This window comes from Sinocyclocheilus anshuiensis, unplaced genomic scaffold (assembly GCF_001515605.1).
Source record: "Sinocyclocheilus anshuiensis isolate Anshui unplaced genomic scaffold, SAMN03320099.WGS_v1.1 scaffold1415, whole genome shotgun sequence".
NCBI lineage: Eukaryota > Metazoa > Chordata > Actinopteri > Cypriniformes > Cyprinidae > Sinocyclocheilus > Sinocyclocheilus anshuiensis.
In genome coordinates this window covers 231,395-249,605 of record NW_015536595.1, presented here as the reverse complement: position 1 = coordinate 249,605, position 18,211 = coordinate 231,395, and the positions used below count along the sequence as shown (strand labels likewise).

The 18,211-nt window shown below is 33.4% G+C and overlaps 1 protein-coding gene across 1 annotated transcript in view; it reads right to left on the bottom strand.

Annotated features, from left to right (window-relative positions):
- The window catches only part of dnajc17 (DnaJ (Hsp40) homolog, subfamily C, member 17), a 60,729-nt gene that overhangs the window by 30,432 nt on the left and 12,086 nt on the right, over nucleotides 1–18,211 (bottom strand). Inside the window, exons 5-10 of the mRNA XM_016506366.1 lie at nucleotides 16,582–16,658; nucleotides 15,398–15,497; nucleotides 12,321–12,370; nucleotides 10,675–10,752; nucleotides 4,881–4,961; nucleotides 2,388–2,498 (exon numbers count right to left, since the gene is read on the bottom strand). Coding sequence (XP_016361852.1) covers nucleotides 2,388–2,498; nucleotides 4,881–4,961; nucleotides 10,675–10,752; nucleotides 12,321–12,370; nucleotides 15,398–15,497; nucleotides 16,582–16,658 — 497 coding nt within the window. The remainder of the gene's footprint in view (nucleotides 1–2,387; nucleotides 2,499–4,880; nucleotides 4,962–10,674; nucleotides 10,753–12,320; nucleotides 12,371–15,397; nucleotides 15,498–16,581; nucleotides 16,659–18,211) is intronic.

Sequence of the window (18,211 nt, the reverse complement as noted above, 5' to 3'; positions counted from 1 at the left end):
CATGCGGCCGTTCTGTACATTCTAATGCAAAAATGTACTGATATTTGTATATGGCTAATTGCTTAATAATAATGCTTATTGTAAAAACTGCAAAAAAAAAGGTCCTCCCCGAACTTCCCGCTGCCCTGTATCATGCTCTCTTATTGGCTGTTGGTTATTGTTGATGTATTCTTCAGTCAGAACTCATTTCACACAGTAGCATTTTAATTCTCTCAGATCGCGTCTTTGATCATTCACACTGCGTGACTGTCACTCGCATGAACGAGCAACGATTTGCCTCCGATTTCGGGCATTTGTCGGCGATTTCACAAAACCTGTCGAGTGAAAATCGGGGGTAAAATCGTGCAGTGTGAACTCAGCATTAAAGCAGCCCAATTCCGCGGGAAAACCGTGCATTTGGCAACACTGAGCAGGACAGAGGGAGGCAGTGAAGTCAGGAGGGGTGTTTTCGTGCAGGATCTCGTGCCAGTCACGCATTACACACACACCTCCTCCCCATCCTGCCGTGTTGGGCCATAATAAGACTTGTGCTGGGGGTCGAGAGCCGTGAGCTCCAAGTCAAACAAACCCAGCGAAGTCATAGTTCAGGAGCTGTGTGTTTACACACGTCCCTCTGACAGAGCTATGAAATATGTTATTTAGATTGAATGCCAAATCCATAGGAATCATCTGGAACGCTGCGGTAACCTTACACTTCTGTTAAACTTACACACAGACAAACGCTCACGCACAGAAGCAGTGACCGCGTTTACATGCTCGTTACTTTTTAATTAAACGGCGTTTGCTGCTTCAGCTGATTTTCATGCATTTCAGTCATTCAGTGATATTTATTTTGTTGTTGCTGTTGTTTTCCCGTCCCGTATGTGACCCTGGAGCACAAAACCAGTCATAAGGGTCAATTTTTTGAAATTGAGATTTATACATCATCTGAAGCTGAATAAATAAGCTTTCCATTGATGTGTGGTTTGTTAGGATCGGACAATATTTGGTCGAGATACAACTATTTGAAAATCTGGAATCTGAGGGTGCAAAAAAATCTAAATATTGAGAAAATCATCTTTAAAGTTGTCCAAATGAAGTTCTTAGCAATGCATATTACTAATCAAAAATTAAGTTTTGATATATTCACAGTAGGAAATTTACAAAATATCTTCATGGAACATGATCTTTACTTAATATCCTAATGATTTTTGGCATAAAAGAAAAATGGATAATTTTGACCCATACAATGTATTGTTGGCTATTGCTACAAATATACCCCAGCGACTTAAGACTGCTTTTGTGCTGCAGGGACACATATGTGTCATACAAAATTATAAATAAATCATGAATAAAAAAATATTTGGAGTGGGTTCAAAACTATATTATTAAATACATAGATATTTTGCTTATTAAATGTATTTAATAGGGTGAATCTTATGGAACCTGTAAAGAATTTTCATGTCACATTTCTATGGATGATTATCTCTGTTACTAAATAAAATACTACAAAAAGTAATTGTGATTTTTTGTCTCACAATTTGGACTTTTTTCTCACAATTCTGAGAAGAAATGTCAGATTTGTGCGGTATTAACATATAAAACATTTTCTCCTGTGCATCAGACTCTCACAATACACTCACAAAAACAATACGCAATAAATATAATTCACACTAATCTAGACATTTAAAATATAAACAAAATGTATAACATACACAAACATACATATTAAAAATACATAAAAATATGCTTTATTTTCATGTATTTGTTGATCATTTAATTCTGTTTTTTAATTAATATTTTCATTAAAATCATTCAAATTTTCTGTTTTAATTTTCTTCATTATCTCCGTTTTGTCCTGTTTTTCATTTTATTTATTTATTTTGTTGTTGTTGTTTTCCACCCTCTAAGTATCATAAAACACTGCTAATAAAAAAACTTGTAAATAAATAAAAAGTGTAAATACATATATTTTACGTGGGTTTAAAATTACAATCATTTTGAAACACGCTTGAATTTTCTGAATTGTGAGAAATAAAGTCAAGTTTGTTTCTGCCATGGAATAAAATAAATGTAAATGTGACTTTTTGTATTCAGAATTTTGACTTTTCTCTCATGATTACAAGTTTATGTTTGACTATTCTGACTTTTAAAGATTTGTTTAGATTTGTTTGCGTCCATATATTTAAGCCCAAAATCAAAAGAAATGTAATTTTGCATAAAGAAAAATTATCAAATTTTTTAATGTGGTGAAGATCATTATTGAGAAAAATGAGACCAAAAAGTAAACGATTTAAACACATTACAATAATGAGATTTTGGGTGAAGTGTGCTTAATGACTGTCACAATGCATATATAAAACAGATTATTTTCCTGTGATTTTGTGCTGTTTTATGGTTTGCTGTACCTGTTGTGCGGTGAAGGAGTCGATGTGTGACGCTTGGGCCGGTTGTCCTTCCAGCCATGTGATTTTCAGAGGGTTTCCACTCAGACCGGTCTCGTTTTTAAACGCCAGGTCCTGATTCAGAGCACAGAGAAGATTGAAATGTCATGAAATCTCATTAAAAACTCAAATGTGACCCTGGACCACAAAACCAGTCATAAGGGTCAATTTTTTGAAATTGAGATTTATACATCATCTGAAAGCTGAATAAATACGCTTTCCATTGATGTATGGTTTGTTAGGATCGGACAATATTTGGCCGAGATACAACTATTTGAAAATCTGGAATCTGAGGGTGCAAAAAAATCAAAATATTGAGAAAATCATCTTTAAAGTTGTTCAAATAAAGTTCTTAGCAATGCATATTACTAATCAAACATTAAGTTTTGATATATTTACGGTAGGACATTTACAAAATATCTTCATGGAACATGATCTTTACTTAATATCCTAATGATTTTTGGCATAAAAGTGAAAATAAAATTTATATTGTATATACAAAAAATTAATGTATAAAAATTGAATAAAACAGGCATTACTTTTATGTATTAGTTGATTATTTATATTTTCTATTTTAATTAATTAATTTTTTTCTGACACTGCATGTGATGTGTCATTACAAAAACTGTAAATAAAAAATAAATAAATCATGTATCAAATCAAAATAATAAAAAAACTTCAAATAAATAAAAAACATATTTACTTGAGTGAATAAAATGTCAGATTTTATAATAACATTTCATAAAACACACACAATTATGTCAAAATACGTGGTTTTGGCAAGTTACCTCGTAAACGTAGTCTTGAATGAGTTATAAAGTTTTAAATGACCGTAAAGAGTTTGGAGAAAATTGGATATGTGTCAGATCCGTGTCATGTGCATCAGGTTTTAAAGAGACAGCGCTGCTTTTAAATTAAAACCTGCTGAAGTCTGTCAGTGATGTAAATCAAAGGTGATTAGCTGTTCTGTCATAAGCGACAAGAGCGAATCAAATAATAGGATACAAACGGACTGATAAGGTCAGAGCAGAGTGATGGCCAGCTTACCTCCCTAGACACTGTTCTAATAACTTTTACCTGGGAAGATATTGCTGCTTCATTTCGGAAGATTAACTTTTCCCTTCTTTATTCTTCATAACCCGAGAATGTGCACCAGTAGCGCTTCAACAGACGAAAACACACAATTATATCAAAATACGCGGTTTTGCCGAGTAACCTCGTAAACGTAGTCTTAAATGAGTTATAAAGTTTTAAATGACCGTAAAGAGTTTGGAGAAAATCGGGTATGTGTCAGATCCGCGTCATGTGCATCAGGTTTTAAAGAGACAGCGCTGCTTTTAAATTAAAACCTGCTGAAGTCTGTCAGTGATGTAAATCAAAGAACAAAAGAAACAGAGAAATCACTCAGTCGCTGATTAACTAGCTTGAATAAAGATTAATCTGTATAGTTTATGCATTAAATGTTTAAAATAATGGCTTTTAATTATACTGTAATGTTGAATGGCTATAATGAATAGGGAAAATTGAGGGAAAATGCATTTAATAGAGACACCAGTAGCAGTATTGGTATCAATACTTCATTAATAATAGGCTACTTAGTAAAAAGACGCCATTAAAAACATATTTAAAATACTATCTTTATGTTGTTTCTACATTAATTTAGAGGTTCAACGTGCAATTATGACAATATAAATATGCGATTAGTCATGATTAATTATAGAAAAATGTGATTAATTATTTTTTTACTAACTAATGTTAACCTTTTATATATTTTAGATTTCAATTTAATTTCAAATTTGATAGGTCCCCCCAGAAAGAGATCAGGGCGGCCCCCTTCACATTTTCAGTTCGATAATCCGGCCTACTCTTTAAGTAATATATATATATATACTGTATATATGACGAGTTCATTTGCAAAAACAGTAAACTCCGTTTATAACAATTCTCAAAAATCATGTTTTTTCATTGTGCATTCCAATTATTCTCAATCAAACTGCAGTTGGGTTATTTTGATTAGGTTAAACATAAATAAAAAAAATACAGCTAACTAACACAAAAAAAAACACAATAAAAACATTATAACATAACAAAAAACATGATTTTTGAAAATTGTACAAATCTAAGTAATCTGTTTTTGCAAATAATCTCTTCATATATATAAAGAATATATATATATATTCTTTATATTTATGAAGAGATTTTTTTTCTAAATCACCATTAAAAATATTAGATAAAAAAGTGAAAGGCTCATTACAATAATGAAAATTTGTCCAGAAAATAATTGTCTTTAAATAATATTATATGGATTATTCGTCTTTGGGGCTGTTATATGACCCTCCAATATGTTTTGATGAGATTCTTCTCAACATGAGACTGAATTATTTGGAAAATGATGCATAATAAAACAGAAAAACAGTGTTTTGTTTTGTTGTGTATCTGGAGATGTTAAATACTCACAGCTGCTTTAGCTGATGCAAACTCAACCACGGCACTGCCTTTCTTCTTACTGGATATCAGAATGTTCAAGACGTCTCCATACTGCAATGCAAACATCATTAAAACTCAACGATGAGCGCTGCAAAAATGGGCAAAAAACTCTGCTTTGGATTTTGTGTGGCCAGAAACGAGGGAAGCGGAACATAAAACCGTGAGAAGGACGGTGACCCTGAAGGATCAGATTTAATTTGACTATTTTTAGAGTAAATAATTTCTTGCCAAGTCTTATATGCTTCTAAACGTCTGTCATAAATCAGCAGGACGGCCTCTATTTCTGTTCAGAGCATGAGAAATTCATCCACTCCTCCAGCTCGACGAAAAACAATCAGGAATTCTGGGAGTGAATTTGGAGTCGGTATTTGACCTTTGACCCTCGGAAAGGAGGACATCCAGACTAAACACTGATTCAAACATTATTACAGCGGCATTCTGGGAGTGAATGCTATGAAAACACCGCCATTTCACCTCAAAATTTAAAAGAAAATATAAAGACCAAGGATTTTTTTGTATTGTTATGACAATAATGCACATTTTCCTCCCAAAGGTGAAATGTCTGGATGTCTTACTTTACAATAATAAAGTACAGTTTTATTTAAATCAGCATAAATTAAAGGCAGTACAACAAATACCTGTCTACCTGTCAAATAGTGTCCACTTACATTCCATACTGTCCATTTACAGTATAAAATAATATTTAGTTTGTCATATTATAGTCATGAGAATCACAAGGAAATGTGCTTAAGTGTCATGAAAACACAATAAATTCTAAGAAAAGGTCTTACAATAGATTACATTTTTTATGGAAATTTTTTATAATTTTTTTGGGTAAATATGACCACAAAATTTAACGGAAAAATTTAAAAAGTAATAAGATATTAATATTTTTTTAGATCTTAAAATAGACTTAATTTTACAGAAAACATATTTGTTTTTATTTCATTTTTTTTTATTTAGTGGTTAAATATGAGCACAAAATGTAAACAAATCTGCAAGAAAAGAAAAGAAAAGAAAAGAAAAGAAAAACTTAAGTTTTGTGTAAAATAAATTATATTTTAGGATTTTTTTAGGAGTTATTGTATTGTCATATTTTCATGACAGTTAAGCTCATGCAATAAATCCTTTCAAAATTACTTAGACTTCATCTAGCAAAAAAAAAAAATTTTTATTTCTGTCTTTTAAAAATATGACCACAAAATTTAACCACAGATATTAAACCACAAAAAAAAGTTTAAAAAAAACCTCCTTTTTACAACCGTTTTGTAAAAATGTATTGTATTGTCACATTTTCATGACAGTAAACTCATGCAATAAATACCAAAACAAATGTCTTAAAATAGATGTTATTTTACATAAAACATAATTTTTTATTTCTGTCTCTTGATTTTGTAATTAAATATGACCACAAAATATTTAACCTCAATATCAAAATAAGAAATTACTGTTTTCTGCAAAATAAAGTCTATTATTAGGTTTAATTACGGTCACATCTTCATGACCGTTTAGCTCATGCAATAAATCCAAAAAATTTGCTTAAAGTAAACTTTATTTTACAGAAAACATGATTTTTTTATTTAATTATTTCGATTTTTGTTCAAATAGGACCAGAATTTTTTTTTTGAAAATTATTATTATTTTTCTTTTTTTTTGTATTTATTACATCGTCAAATTTTCAAGGCAGTTTATCTCATGCAATAAAAAAGGATTTATTGACACATTTTCATGACGAAAAAAAGTCTAAAAATGTATCTTACTTTATATAAAAATTATTTTCTTCTTTTTTTTTTTTTTTTACACAAAACATAATTTGTTATTTCTTTCTTTTGGACCTGTTCTTCACAGCTTTCCTCAGATTCCCTCCACGTTCCAGCATTTTTAAGAAACCGTGAGCATCGGGAAGATGTTTCCGAGAATCTGCAGTCTCTGAAAATCAGTTTTACGGCTGCCTGGGAAAAGCAGAATGCATTTAACATTCAGAAATGGGGAAAACCTGCCAACAGTGACAAAGCAGCGCGTCCCAAAGGAAGCCTATTTCATCCATCCAGACGTTTCCAGAGGTTCCCAAGGCCTCGACCCACGCTGGCGGCCCAAAACACAGTCTTACACCATCCCCACTCGTGCAAGGTCATTTCACAAGTCTTCTGTTTACGCTGATGCTCGAGACAATTAGCCTTTTTCACAAAAACCGGAAATTATGTCAGCGCAGGGTAAAGTTAGTTCCGTTACAGGTCTGCGCCTATTATATTAGTATGCCCTTTTCTCAAATAATGCTTCTTACCTTTTCTGTTTTCTATTTTCCAAGTTGTTGTTATATAAATCAACAAATAAATCACATTTTACTTGTTTGTAACTTATATGCTGTTCTCATTGATCGTTTAGAACATTGCGTTGGTTTAAGAGGTGTCGCTCTAGATTGGTTTAAATCGTATTTTGCAAATAGGAATTTTTCAGTCAAGATGGGTGAACATTACTCGAGTAATGCTTTTTTGCCCTGTGGGGTTCCCCAGGGTTCTATTTTGGTTCCTTTGCTCTTTTCTCTCTATATGCTCCCTCTTGGCTCGATTTTTAGAAAACATGGTTTGCCATTTCACTGTTATGAGGATGACACACAGGTTTATTTGCCTGTCAAATGCAATTCTGTGTCTTGAGTCTCTTATGGCATGTTTGGTGGATGTGAAGGCTTGGCTTTCAATACATTTTTTTAATCTTCAATGAAAAGAAAACGGAAATTATAGTTTTTAGTCCATCTGAATTTTCAAATTCCCCGAAACTGGATTTAGGTGGGATGTCTCTGTGTTTGAAATCATGGGTAAAAAACCTGGGCTTCATTTTTGATGAGGGCTTAAAGTTTGACCGTCAAATAAATTCAGTTGTCAAAGCTTGCTTTTTTCAGCTGCGTTTGTTTTCTAAAGCAAAGCCTTTTCTTTCTTTTAAAGATTTTGAAAAAGTAATTCATGTTTTTATTTCATCTAAGCTGGACTATTGGAACGCACTTTATTTTGGGATTAGCCAGACAGCTTTATCCCGTTTGCAGCTTGTTCAAAATGCTGCGGCTCGACTCTTGAGTGGGGTTAAAAAGAGGGAGCATATTACTCCTATTTTACGCTCACTACATTGGTTGCCTGTTCGTTTTAGAGTGGATTTTAAAATGTTGCTCCTCGTTTATAAATCTCTAAATGGTTTGGCCCCTACTTATCTCTGTGAGTTATTGACTGAGTATCAATCCACTAGATCCCTTAGGTCTTCCAACCAGGATATATTGTTTACTCCTAAGTCGAGGCTTAAAGGGATAGTTCATCCAAAAATGAAAATTTGACGCAGGGTTTAATTTGGATTTGTCTGTGCATGTTTTTTTTACACTCATAGATTTTGTTACCATTGCCATGCATTATACGACTGATAGACTGCAACGGTTGGACTTAAAAATCATCATTTGTGTTCTACTGAAGAAACAAAGTCACCTACATCTTGGATGCCGTGGGGGTAAGCAGATAAACATCACATTTTCATTTTTGGATGAACTATCCCTTTAAGTGCAGGGGAGATCGTGCTTTCTGTATTGCTGCCCCCAGGCTTTGGAACGCCTTGCCATTATCCATTAGACAAGCTTCTTCTCTTAATACTTTTAAGTCCAGGCTAAAGACATTTTTATTTTCTAAAGCATATGGCTGATGGGATATTTGTATGATTTTATAACTTTTCTGCTTGTTTGTTGTGTTTTTCTGTTTTTGATGACTTACTGGAAAGCACACTGGTCGACGGAAGTTGTAATTAATTGTGCTATATTGTCATTGTCATATGGCCACTCAGACCACTGGATCATGAGATAATATGCTCAATGCGCTCTGGCAAATCCCTTTTTATATAGTCTTTGATCTACGGTACATTTGAGTGTACATTTCCCTCAAATTACCACATCATAATAAATTACTTAAAAATGACAACATTTATGTCCACATGCACATTTTTCCAAGAATACATTAAACCATTCTGAGTCCAGTTTAAAGGGTTAATTCACCCAAAAATGAAAATTAGCCCATAAATTACTCACCCTCAAGTCATCCTAGGTGTATATGACTTTCTTCTTTCAGACGAATCCAGTCGGAGTTATATTAAAAATTGTCTTTGATCTTTCAAGCTGTTTCATGGCACTCAGCGGGTGTTGCATGCATCAGTCCAAAAGAAGTTAAATAAAAAGCACCCATCCATAAAAAAAGTGTCTCACACGGCTCCGGGGGGTGAACAAAGGCCTCCTCTAGCGAATCGATGCGTTTTTGTAAGAAAAATATCCATATTCAAAACGTAATAATCACTTTAATGTAGCTTGCGCCAACAGTCCTACACGGAAGCAGCTCCGGGCTGATGACGTATGGTGTCAGTGCTGTGCATGCGCCGGTGAGTCTCGTGAAAACCAACGTTTGTTAACAGGAGCAAAGGAAGCAAAGTTTCCTTACTTTAGCAAAGGAAAACCAGTCTCCTCTTGGCTTATATCAAAATCCTCCGACATTCTTCTTTACAAATCGTCGTTTAATAAGTGACAGTTGTTTTGTTTTGATCTCTCCCCTTTTTATATGGATGGGCGCTTTTTATTTAACTCCTTTTGGAATGATGCATGCAACGCCCACTGAGTGGCATTAAACAGCTTGAAAGATCAAAGACAATTTTTAATATAACTCCGACTGGATTCGTCTAAAATAAGAAAGTCTTATACACCTAGGATGACTTGAGGGTGAGTAATTTATGGGTTAATTTTCATTTTTGGGTGAACTAACCCTTTAAGCAATTAACGTAATCTGAATAGGAATAAATTCATGAATCCGAGTCATCTCTTGTTTAATATGTATTTCTCAGGGCGCATTATACAATGTACATTTAAGCCATCACGTTAATAATGCAAAAGGAGAGCAAGTAGAAAATACAATATTACTTTAATAATAATGATAATAATTAGGGCTGCACGATTATGACAAAAATCATAATTGTCGAATATTCCCTTGAAATTGTAATTGCGATTATTAATTTTGATTATCACAATTTACATTAAATGATGTTTATACCATTGTTCGATGCAACTGCATGCCGTATTTTTATATGAAAATAAACAAGCTAAAAAAATTATTTAGATTAATCGTTTCACAGCACTAAATAATAATAATAATTATAGCGAAAACAATTCATGTGGAGAGTCATAATGCACAGCCAGCACCAAACGGACAGAACGGCAAAACGAACTCAATTATAACTGCCACCATTTAGAATTAAACAAACTTGTATTTGATGACCCAAGCTTTGTAGAGTAAAGTACCAGCAGTTCAAGCATTTTCATAATCTCTGATTTGTAAAGAAAGACTTCTCGAATTCATTCTTGTTCATTACGGCCGCTGTTGTCACCGGAAAACTTTTACCCTGCAAGCACCAATCCGGAAGCCAGAAACACGGAAGTGTGAAAGAGGCTAATTGAATCAGACGTCATTAGTTGCATGTGAAGAGCACATTTCCAGCGAGTCCCCAGACGGCACTAAACGTGTCCGTAACGGTGGCATGTGCGCTGCGTTGCCTTCAGCGTTCTGCGCTGCTACAAAACTTAATGGAGCTCACACACGAGGGGAATAAAAGCGTTTAACGGCTGATGTCATGCAGACCTCGTTAACCACAGCGAACTGCTCATTCACACACGAGGTCACGTTCTCACACGCTGATCAGATTCAACTCATCAACAGCCATCAGCTGGAGAACAATCAAACCATTCCAGACTCACCTTTTGGAAGAGGCTTTGAAGGCATTCGTGCGAATAGCCGGCGTTGCTGGCGTTGTCTTTTTTACACTTCCACTTCAGCTGAGGACGGGAATCAAACAGAGAAAATCAGCATCAATGGAACGCGCTTCTTAAAGATGACATAAATAAGACCCTCTGGTCTCCTGTGATCATTTTCATGAAAATTATGACATTTTCTTCTTCAGTTCTCATACTGTAACATAAAAATCACTGTAATGCAGGTTCGCCATCTTCTCAAGAATTGGGGAAGGTGGCAGCATATGAAAAAATGTCGTACAGATTACTCTAAAAAATAGATGTTTACGAGAGAAGATGGGGGAAATATTTGGCATTTCTTGAAGATGCTGAGTAAAGTCCTTGTGGTGAGACATTGTAAGAATGTTAATGATTTATTCTGTTATCATTTAAGTTTATTTCATTTATTTGTGTTTGTTAGATCTATGATAGCAATCTACAAATAATTGTACCTGACACGTTGTTTGGGTGAGCTAGGAGGAAGGGTTTACAAAATATTGAATTATCTGTAAATTGAATATATTGTTTGCCCATTGAAGAAAATAAAACGTATGACTCGTAAAAAAAAAATCACTGTAATGCTGAAAAAAATATATAAATTATTATTTACATTTTTTTTTTAATGCTGATTGCAGTATGTTCACAGACAATAATATATAAAGCTAAAATTAAAACCATTAAAATATAATATTTTTATATTGAAATAAAAATGAATAAAAACGATATAGACATATAATACTGTTTTAAAAAAAACTGCTAAAAATGACAAACACAACAAAATTAATAAAAGAAACTACAATTAAAATAGAAATAGAAAAATAAAAACGTATTCAAAATATTAATAAAAACTATAATAGTATCTGAATAAAACTAAAATAACACTGATATATACCATTTTGTTTATAATTACAGATATCTAGAGAAAGAGATGTAATTTATATTTCTTAACATATTTTTTAATATATGTATATTAATGTAAATAATAAATGAAATATGAAATATATATACAGTAGTTTCATATTTTATAATATCTTAAATTATCAAAAAATGATCAAAATAAAACACTTGAACATGAAACATGAAATATAAGCATATGGACTCTAAAAAACATATTTTAGATATACTGTATATATGTGACCCATTTCCTACTGTAAATATATCAAAACTTAATTTTTGATTAGTAATATGCATTGCTAAGAACTTTATTTGAACAACTTTAAAGATGATTTTCTCAATATTTAGATTTTTTTGCACCCTCAGATTCCAGATTTTCAAATAGTTGTATCTCGACCAAATATTGTCCTATCCTAACAAACCATACATCAATGGAAAGATTATTTATTCAGCTTTCAGATGATGTATACATCTTAATTTCGAGAAATTGACCTTTATGACTGGTTTTGTGCTCCAGGGTCACATATGTGTTTGTGTGGGGGTTTTTTTTCTTTCTTCAATTTAGCTATTCACTTTTATACATATGTATATTTTATTATTCATTTATTTTTTTTATTCTACTATTCACTACTATGCACATAAATATAATTGTATTCACTTCTATGCATATATTTTTTTATTCATCTTTTTTTTTTTGCCATTCACTTCTATGCACGTACCTTTAATTTAGGAGTCACGTCGCTGTTACCCTGATGCACTGCTGAAGAGTCTGTGAGAGACAAATGAGGACGTAGAGAGAAAACAGAGAGGAAATATGAGTTTGATATCAGCTCAGGTATCATTCACAGCAGAGCCCTCGAGAGCTCTCTTTTACTGTCCCTCAGTCGAGTGTTTTCTGCTGCGCAGCGTCTTATTCTGTGCAGATTTGCCCATCAGCACTTATTTACGTGAGATGTTCATGCGTCAGGTGCAGAACAGACGCTTTCATCTCCATGCACTAATATTACAGAGATATTAAACACACATAAACATGGATCTCATTTGAGTTTTTCTGAAGCAACCTGCTTGCGTGCGACTCAAGAAAGCAACTATATATTTGTGTTGTGAATAATTTATTAAAAATAAATTATATACAAAAAATAAATTATTACAATATGTAATAAATCAATAAAAAAATTAATAATAAATAAAAACACTGTTATTATAATATTATATTTAGGGAATTTAGGGATTTGTAAAAAAAAAAGTTCATCAAAGTTGTCCTAAGACAAGAACGCATTGTTTTGGTTTTAGGACAACTTTGATGAAAGGTTTTGATCCACTTCAAATGTTGACTAGTATATATATATTATATGTGTGTGTGTGTGTGTATAAATTAATATAAAATATAAATTAATAAATTAAGGGGCTGAATTTACCTATTTATTAAATATAAATAAATTATTATGAAATGAACTGTTAAGTTTAGATAGATAGATAGATAGAAAGACAAACGGATAGACAGACAGACAGACAGACAGATGGACAGACAGACAGACAGACAGACAGACGGATAGCCAGACAGACAGACAGACAGACAGACGGATAGCCAGACAGACAGACAGACAGACAGACGGATAGCCAGACAGACAGACAGACAGACAGACGGATAGCCAGACAGACAGACAGACAGACAGACAGACAGACAGACAGACAGACAGACAGACAGACAGACAGACAGACAGACAGACAGACAGACAGACAGACAGACAGACAGACAGACAGACAGACAGACAGACAGACAGACAGACAGACAGACAGACAGACAGACAGACAGACAGACAGACAGACAGACAGACAGACAGACAGACAGACAGACAGACAGACAGACAGACAGACAGACAGACAGACAGACATATGGCTTTTATTATCCTCATTTGTAAGTTGCTTTGGATAAAAGCATCTGCTAAATGATTAAATGTAAATATAAATTTTTTTTGATTCACCCCCCAAAAAAGTCTCATTTTATCTTTTTCAGCTGCTGCACTAAAACTGTCACAATATTGATCAGCTCTCTAATAAACAAACCAAACACCAGCACAGTTTGATGAATCATAATTTTTGTTATGTTCTATTTATTCATTTCTAATGATTTGTATCATTTAACACTGTGACAGATTCATAAATCTGTGCTGAAACGTGCCGCTCAAACCCTTCAGATTAGACTGAAATTATCTCGCAGAGAGATTGCGAGACGCAATAATGAGCAGCTGTGTGTTGCGTGTCATGAAATCTGTATTTACAGTAACAAGGACAATATTATCTATTTATACTCCCTGCGTTGGTTATAAAGCAAACGCAGCAGCTGTTTCTGATGCTGTGAGCAGTGTGCGTTCCAGAAATCAACACAATAAAACAAACTACTGGGCAAATTAAAGGATTAAAGGCACATAAACATGATTCTTGGACTAATGAGGAAATGATAAATAAAAAAAAAGATTGTGTAACTCCAGGTTTGTAATTTAGGTCTTAAAGGGACAGTTCACACAAAAATAATAATTCTGTCATCATTTACTCACTCTCATGTCATTCCAAACCTGTGTGACTTCCTTTTCCCGGCAAAACATGTTTCAAAAGATGTTTGGAAAAATGTCTCAGTGTTTTTTGTTCACACAGTGGAAGTCAATGGGGTCCAATGTTGTTCGAGTACCAAAACTCTTCAAAATATCTTCTTTTGAGTTCAATAGAAGAAAGAAACTGGTATGAAATAGGGTTGCACTATTTGGGTGGGGGTGGGGGGTTCAGATAAAAATTGTGAGTGTGATTTAAAATGCGATAAAAAAGCTTTAGGTTTGCTCTGTTTGTTTGTAGGGCTGAAAAATGTTGTGATTACATATCAATATGACTATATAATAAAAAAAAATTATAATAATATAATAATAATAGTAGTAGCAGCAATAATAATAATAATAACCATTATTTTTATTATTAATTAATAATACATAGTCATAAATAATATTAAATAATAATTATTATTATATAATTATTATTATTAATTTATAGTCATATTGATATAGTCACATTTTATTATTACAAAATAAACGAAATTAAATAAATAATTAAAACAAAATTATTGTAATTAAATTAAATATTAAACAACATAAGAAATACTGTCATTGTAATATTTCACTGTAAATAATATGATAATAATATAATTTATAATAATATAATTTTAATCTAAAGAACAACTGTAAAATTATAATACTACTATTTATGACTAATTTCTTCATTTTCAAATGATAAACCACTGCACTAAACCATACTGCAGTTGATTAATTGTGCAGATAGTTTGGAACAACACGAGGGAGAGCAAACGATGAAAGCATGTTTATTTTTAGATGAACTCTCTCTTTAAAGATCTGTTTGTGTTTATGTAACAGCAAAATTATTTATTTTATTTATTTTGTTTAATAGCAAAATTACAAGAAATTAGGATGGTATGTCCTCATTTAGACAGGTAAATGTGAAATAAAAATATATAAATATAAAATGTTACATTTTTATATTTTAATGCACTTGCCAGATGCTTTTATCTAAAGTCTCTTCCAATGCATTTAAGCCATAAGGCACATAATCATGCATTTCCTAGGAATCAAACCAATGACCCTGGAGTTGCTAGCAGCAGCATGCATGAAGCATACTTAACGAGATAATAAAAAGAAAAACTATATGCTTTCAACACAATGTGCAAGTGCTTTGGATAAATGCATCAGCCAAATGCATCAATGTAAATGTGTGTGAGAGTGTGTTCAGGCACCTGTGCCTGTGTTTATGTCTCTCTCTCTCTGGATCTGCTCTCGTATGAGTCGCTGTTGCTCCTGTAGTTCTCGTGATCCCTCCTCCCGCAGACGGATGATCTACAACACAGAAACACGCAACCACACGCATTCCCAGAATTATTATATGCATAAGCAAAACAATACTCGGTGCAATTCAGCCGGCCTGACCCGCAGTAATCCGTCACTCCACATGACAAACACTGACACCTATTGGCTGCTCACTAATCAAACGAGGCATTACTGCAGCACTGACGCTTACAGGCAGATTCAGGATAGAAGAGTGAGAACGTGACTGTACATAGATAGAAATGTATGCATTTTAAAGGAATAGCTCATCCAAAAATTAAAACACAGCACTCCAGTCCATCAGTTACCATCTGGAGAAGACAAAAGCTAAAACTAATCCAGCATTAAGATGTTTTTAACTAAAATACGAGTCCATAATCCATAATAACGCTTCCTCCAGTGAAAAGGTGTTCTGGTCTGAATCAGGAGAGAAATCTGCACAGATCAAGCAGCGTTTAAACAGCTCTAAACAAATATGTGGCTGGATTTTGAAGTGAGAGACAAAAGTAGGACTTTTTCACTGGAGGAAGCGTTATTATGGATTATGGACTCGTATTTTAGTTAAAAACATCTTAATGCTGGATTTGTTCCAGCTTTTGTCTTCTCCAGATGTTAACTGATGGACTGGAGTGCTGTGGATTACTTGTGGATTATTGTGATGTTTTTATCAGCTGTTTGGACTCTCATTCTGACGGCACCCATTCACTGCAGAGCATCCATTGCTGAGACACTGATGCAATGCTACATTTCTCCAAATCTGATGAAGAAACAAACTCACCTACATCTCGGATGGCCTGAGGGTGAGCAAATTTTCTGCATATCTTCATTTTTGGGTGAACTGTTCTTTTAATTGCAATGTAATTCTCTCTAGATAAAACCATCCGCCAAATGCATTAAAAAAAAGTAGATATCAGCTGTACTTGATTACTAGTCATCTAGCAGAAGAAAATGCATCCCAAATAACTCACTGTACATTTGGAGGGACTTACAAGCACTTTCCTACTACTAAATAGCCATCCGTTAGGCTGCAACACACAAATCACAAGCACTTAATGGAGTTATATTCGACTTCACACAGATCAAATGAAGCTCTTACCTCCTCTTCTAACGTGCGGGTGATTTTAACCTCTTCTACTTTCACATTATCTGCCTGTTGCTCGCGCGCCTCCAAATCTACAAAACAGACAATAAAATGTCATACGCATTACACAGACAATCATATAGCAGCCCATTTCTGCCAAGGAATACAAAATGTAACCTCGACTTTTTAGATCACAATTCAGACTTTTTTTCCTTGCAATTCTTTCTCAGAATTGCAAGATATAAATTTGCATTCCTGAATTTTTTTCCTTGCAAAAAGTTTGCATTTCACAATTCTGTTTTTTCGGGGTTTTTTTACCTTTCTGCTGTGGAATAAAAAAGGTAACTGCAAATTTTCACTTGTAATTGTGAGTTTATTTTTCACAATTCAGACTTCTGTTCTCTGATTTGCAAGTTAATATCTCGCAAACACGAGTTAACATCTCGTCATCATTATCACTTTTTTCTCAGAATTGCAGGTTTATATCTCGCACTTCTGAGAAAAAAAGTCTGAATTGTGAGATATAAAGTTGCAATTACCTTTTTTATTTTTTATTCCGTGACGGTAAAAAGTTGTAAAAGATGTAAACTCAGAATTGCAAGGAATCAGAATCAGAATTGTGAGAAAAATGTCTAAATTGTGAGATAAAAATCCGCAATTAACTTTTTAATTTCTTGGCAGAAACATGCCTCCACATAATCAATTTATTCCCATAATAACGTAAAAAATGTAAACTCAGAATTGCAAGGAATGAGAATATATCTTGCTTTTCTGACTTTTTTTCTCAGAATTGTGAGAAAAATGTCTAAATTGTGAGATAAAAATCCGCAATTAACTTTTTTATTTTTTATTTCTTGGCAGATGCATGCCTCCATACAATCGATTTCAGTGGTGGACAGTAACGAAGTAGTTTTACTTCGTTACTGTACTTAAGTACATTTTTTAAGTATCTGTACTTTACTGGAGTAGTTTTATTTTGAGTAACTTTTACTTTACTACATTCCAAAGCATAAGATCGTACTTTTTACTTCACTACATTTCCTAAAAATGATCGTTACTCCTTAATATATATTACGTGTTCCGAGACGCATACTGTACTTAAGTACATTTTTCAAGTATCTGTACTTTACTGGAGTAGTTTTATTTTGAGTAACTTTTACTTTACTACATTCCAAAGCATAAGATCGTACTTTTTACTTCACTACATTTCCTAAAAATGATCGTTACTCCTTAATATATATTACGTGTTCCGAGACGCAGAAGTGGTGTCTGATTCAAGAACGAACTGATTCTTTTCAATGAACCTTTTAAATCGGTTCGCAAATCGCACCAAACGATTCATTCAAGAATTGGAATGATCCTATTGCAGCTGTTCTCGAGTCGACAACGCACTGATTCAAATGAACCGTTTAGTGCGAGTCTCCAGTGAACTGAATTCACAAGTAAGAACTGGGAGATCTTGTGACCGTGCGCGCGTCTGATGCTGTTAAAAGTAAGTTACTAATGTCGAATTTTAGGATTAATTATTGTAACTGAAAATCATATTTAGGTCAAAGCTGTCAGTTGTTTGTGAACTAAATCTGCTGTAAAGGGTGATCTGTTTAAGCCCACTGAAATGCTTGAATGCAGACACATTAACATCAGA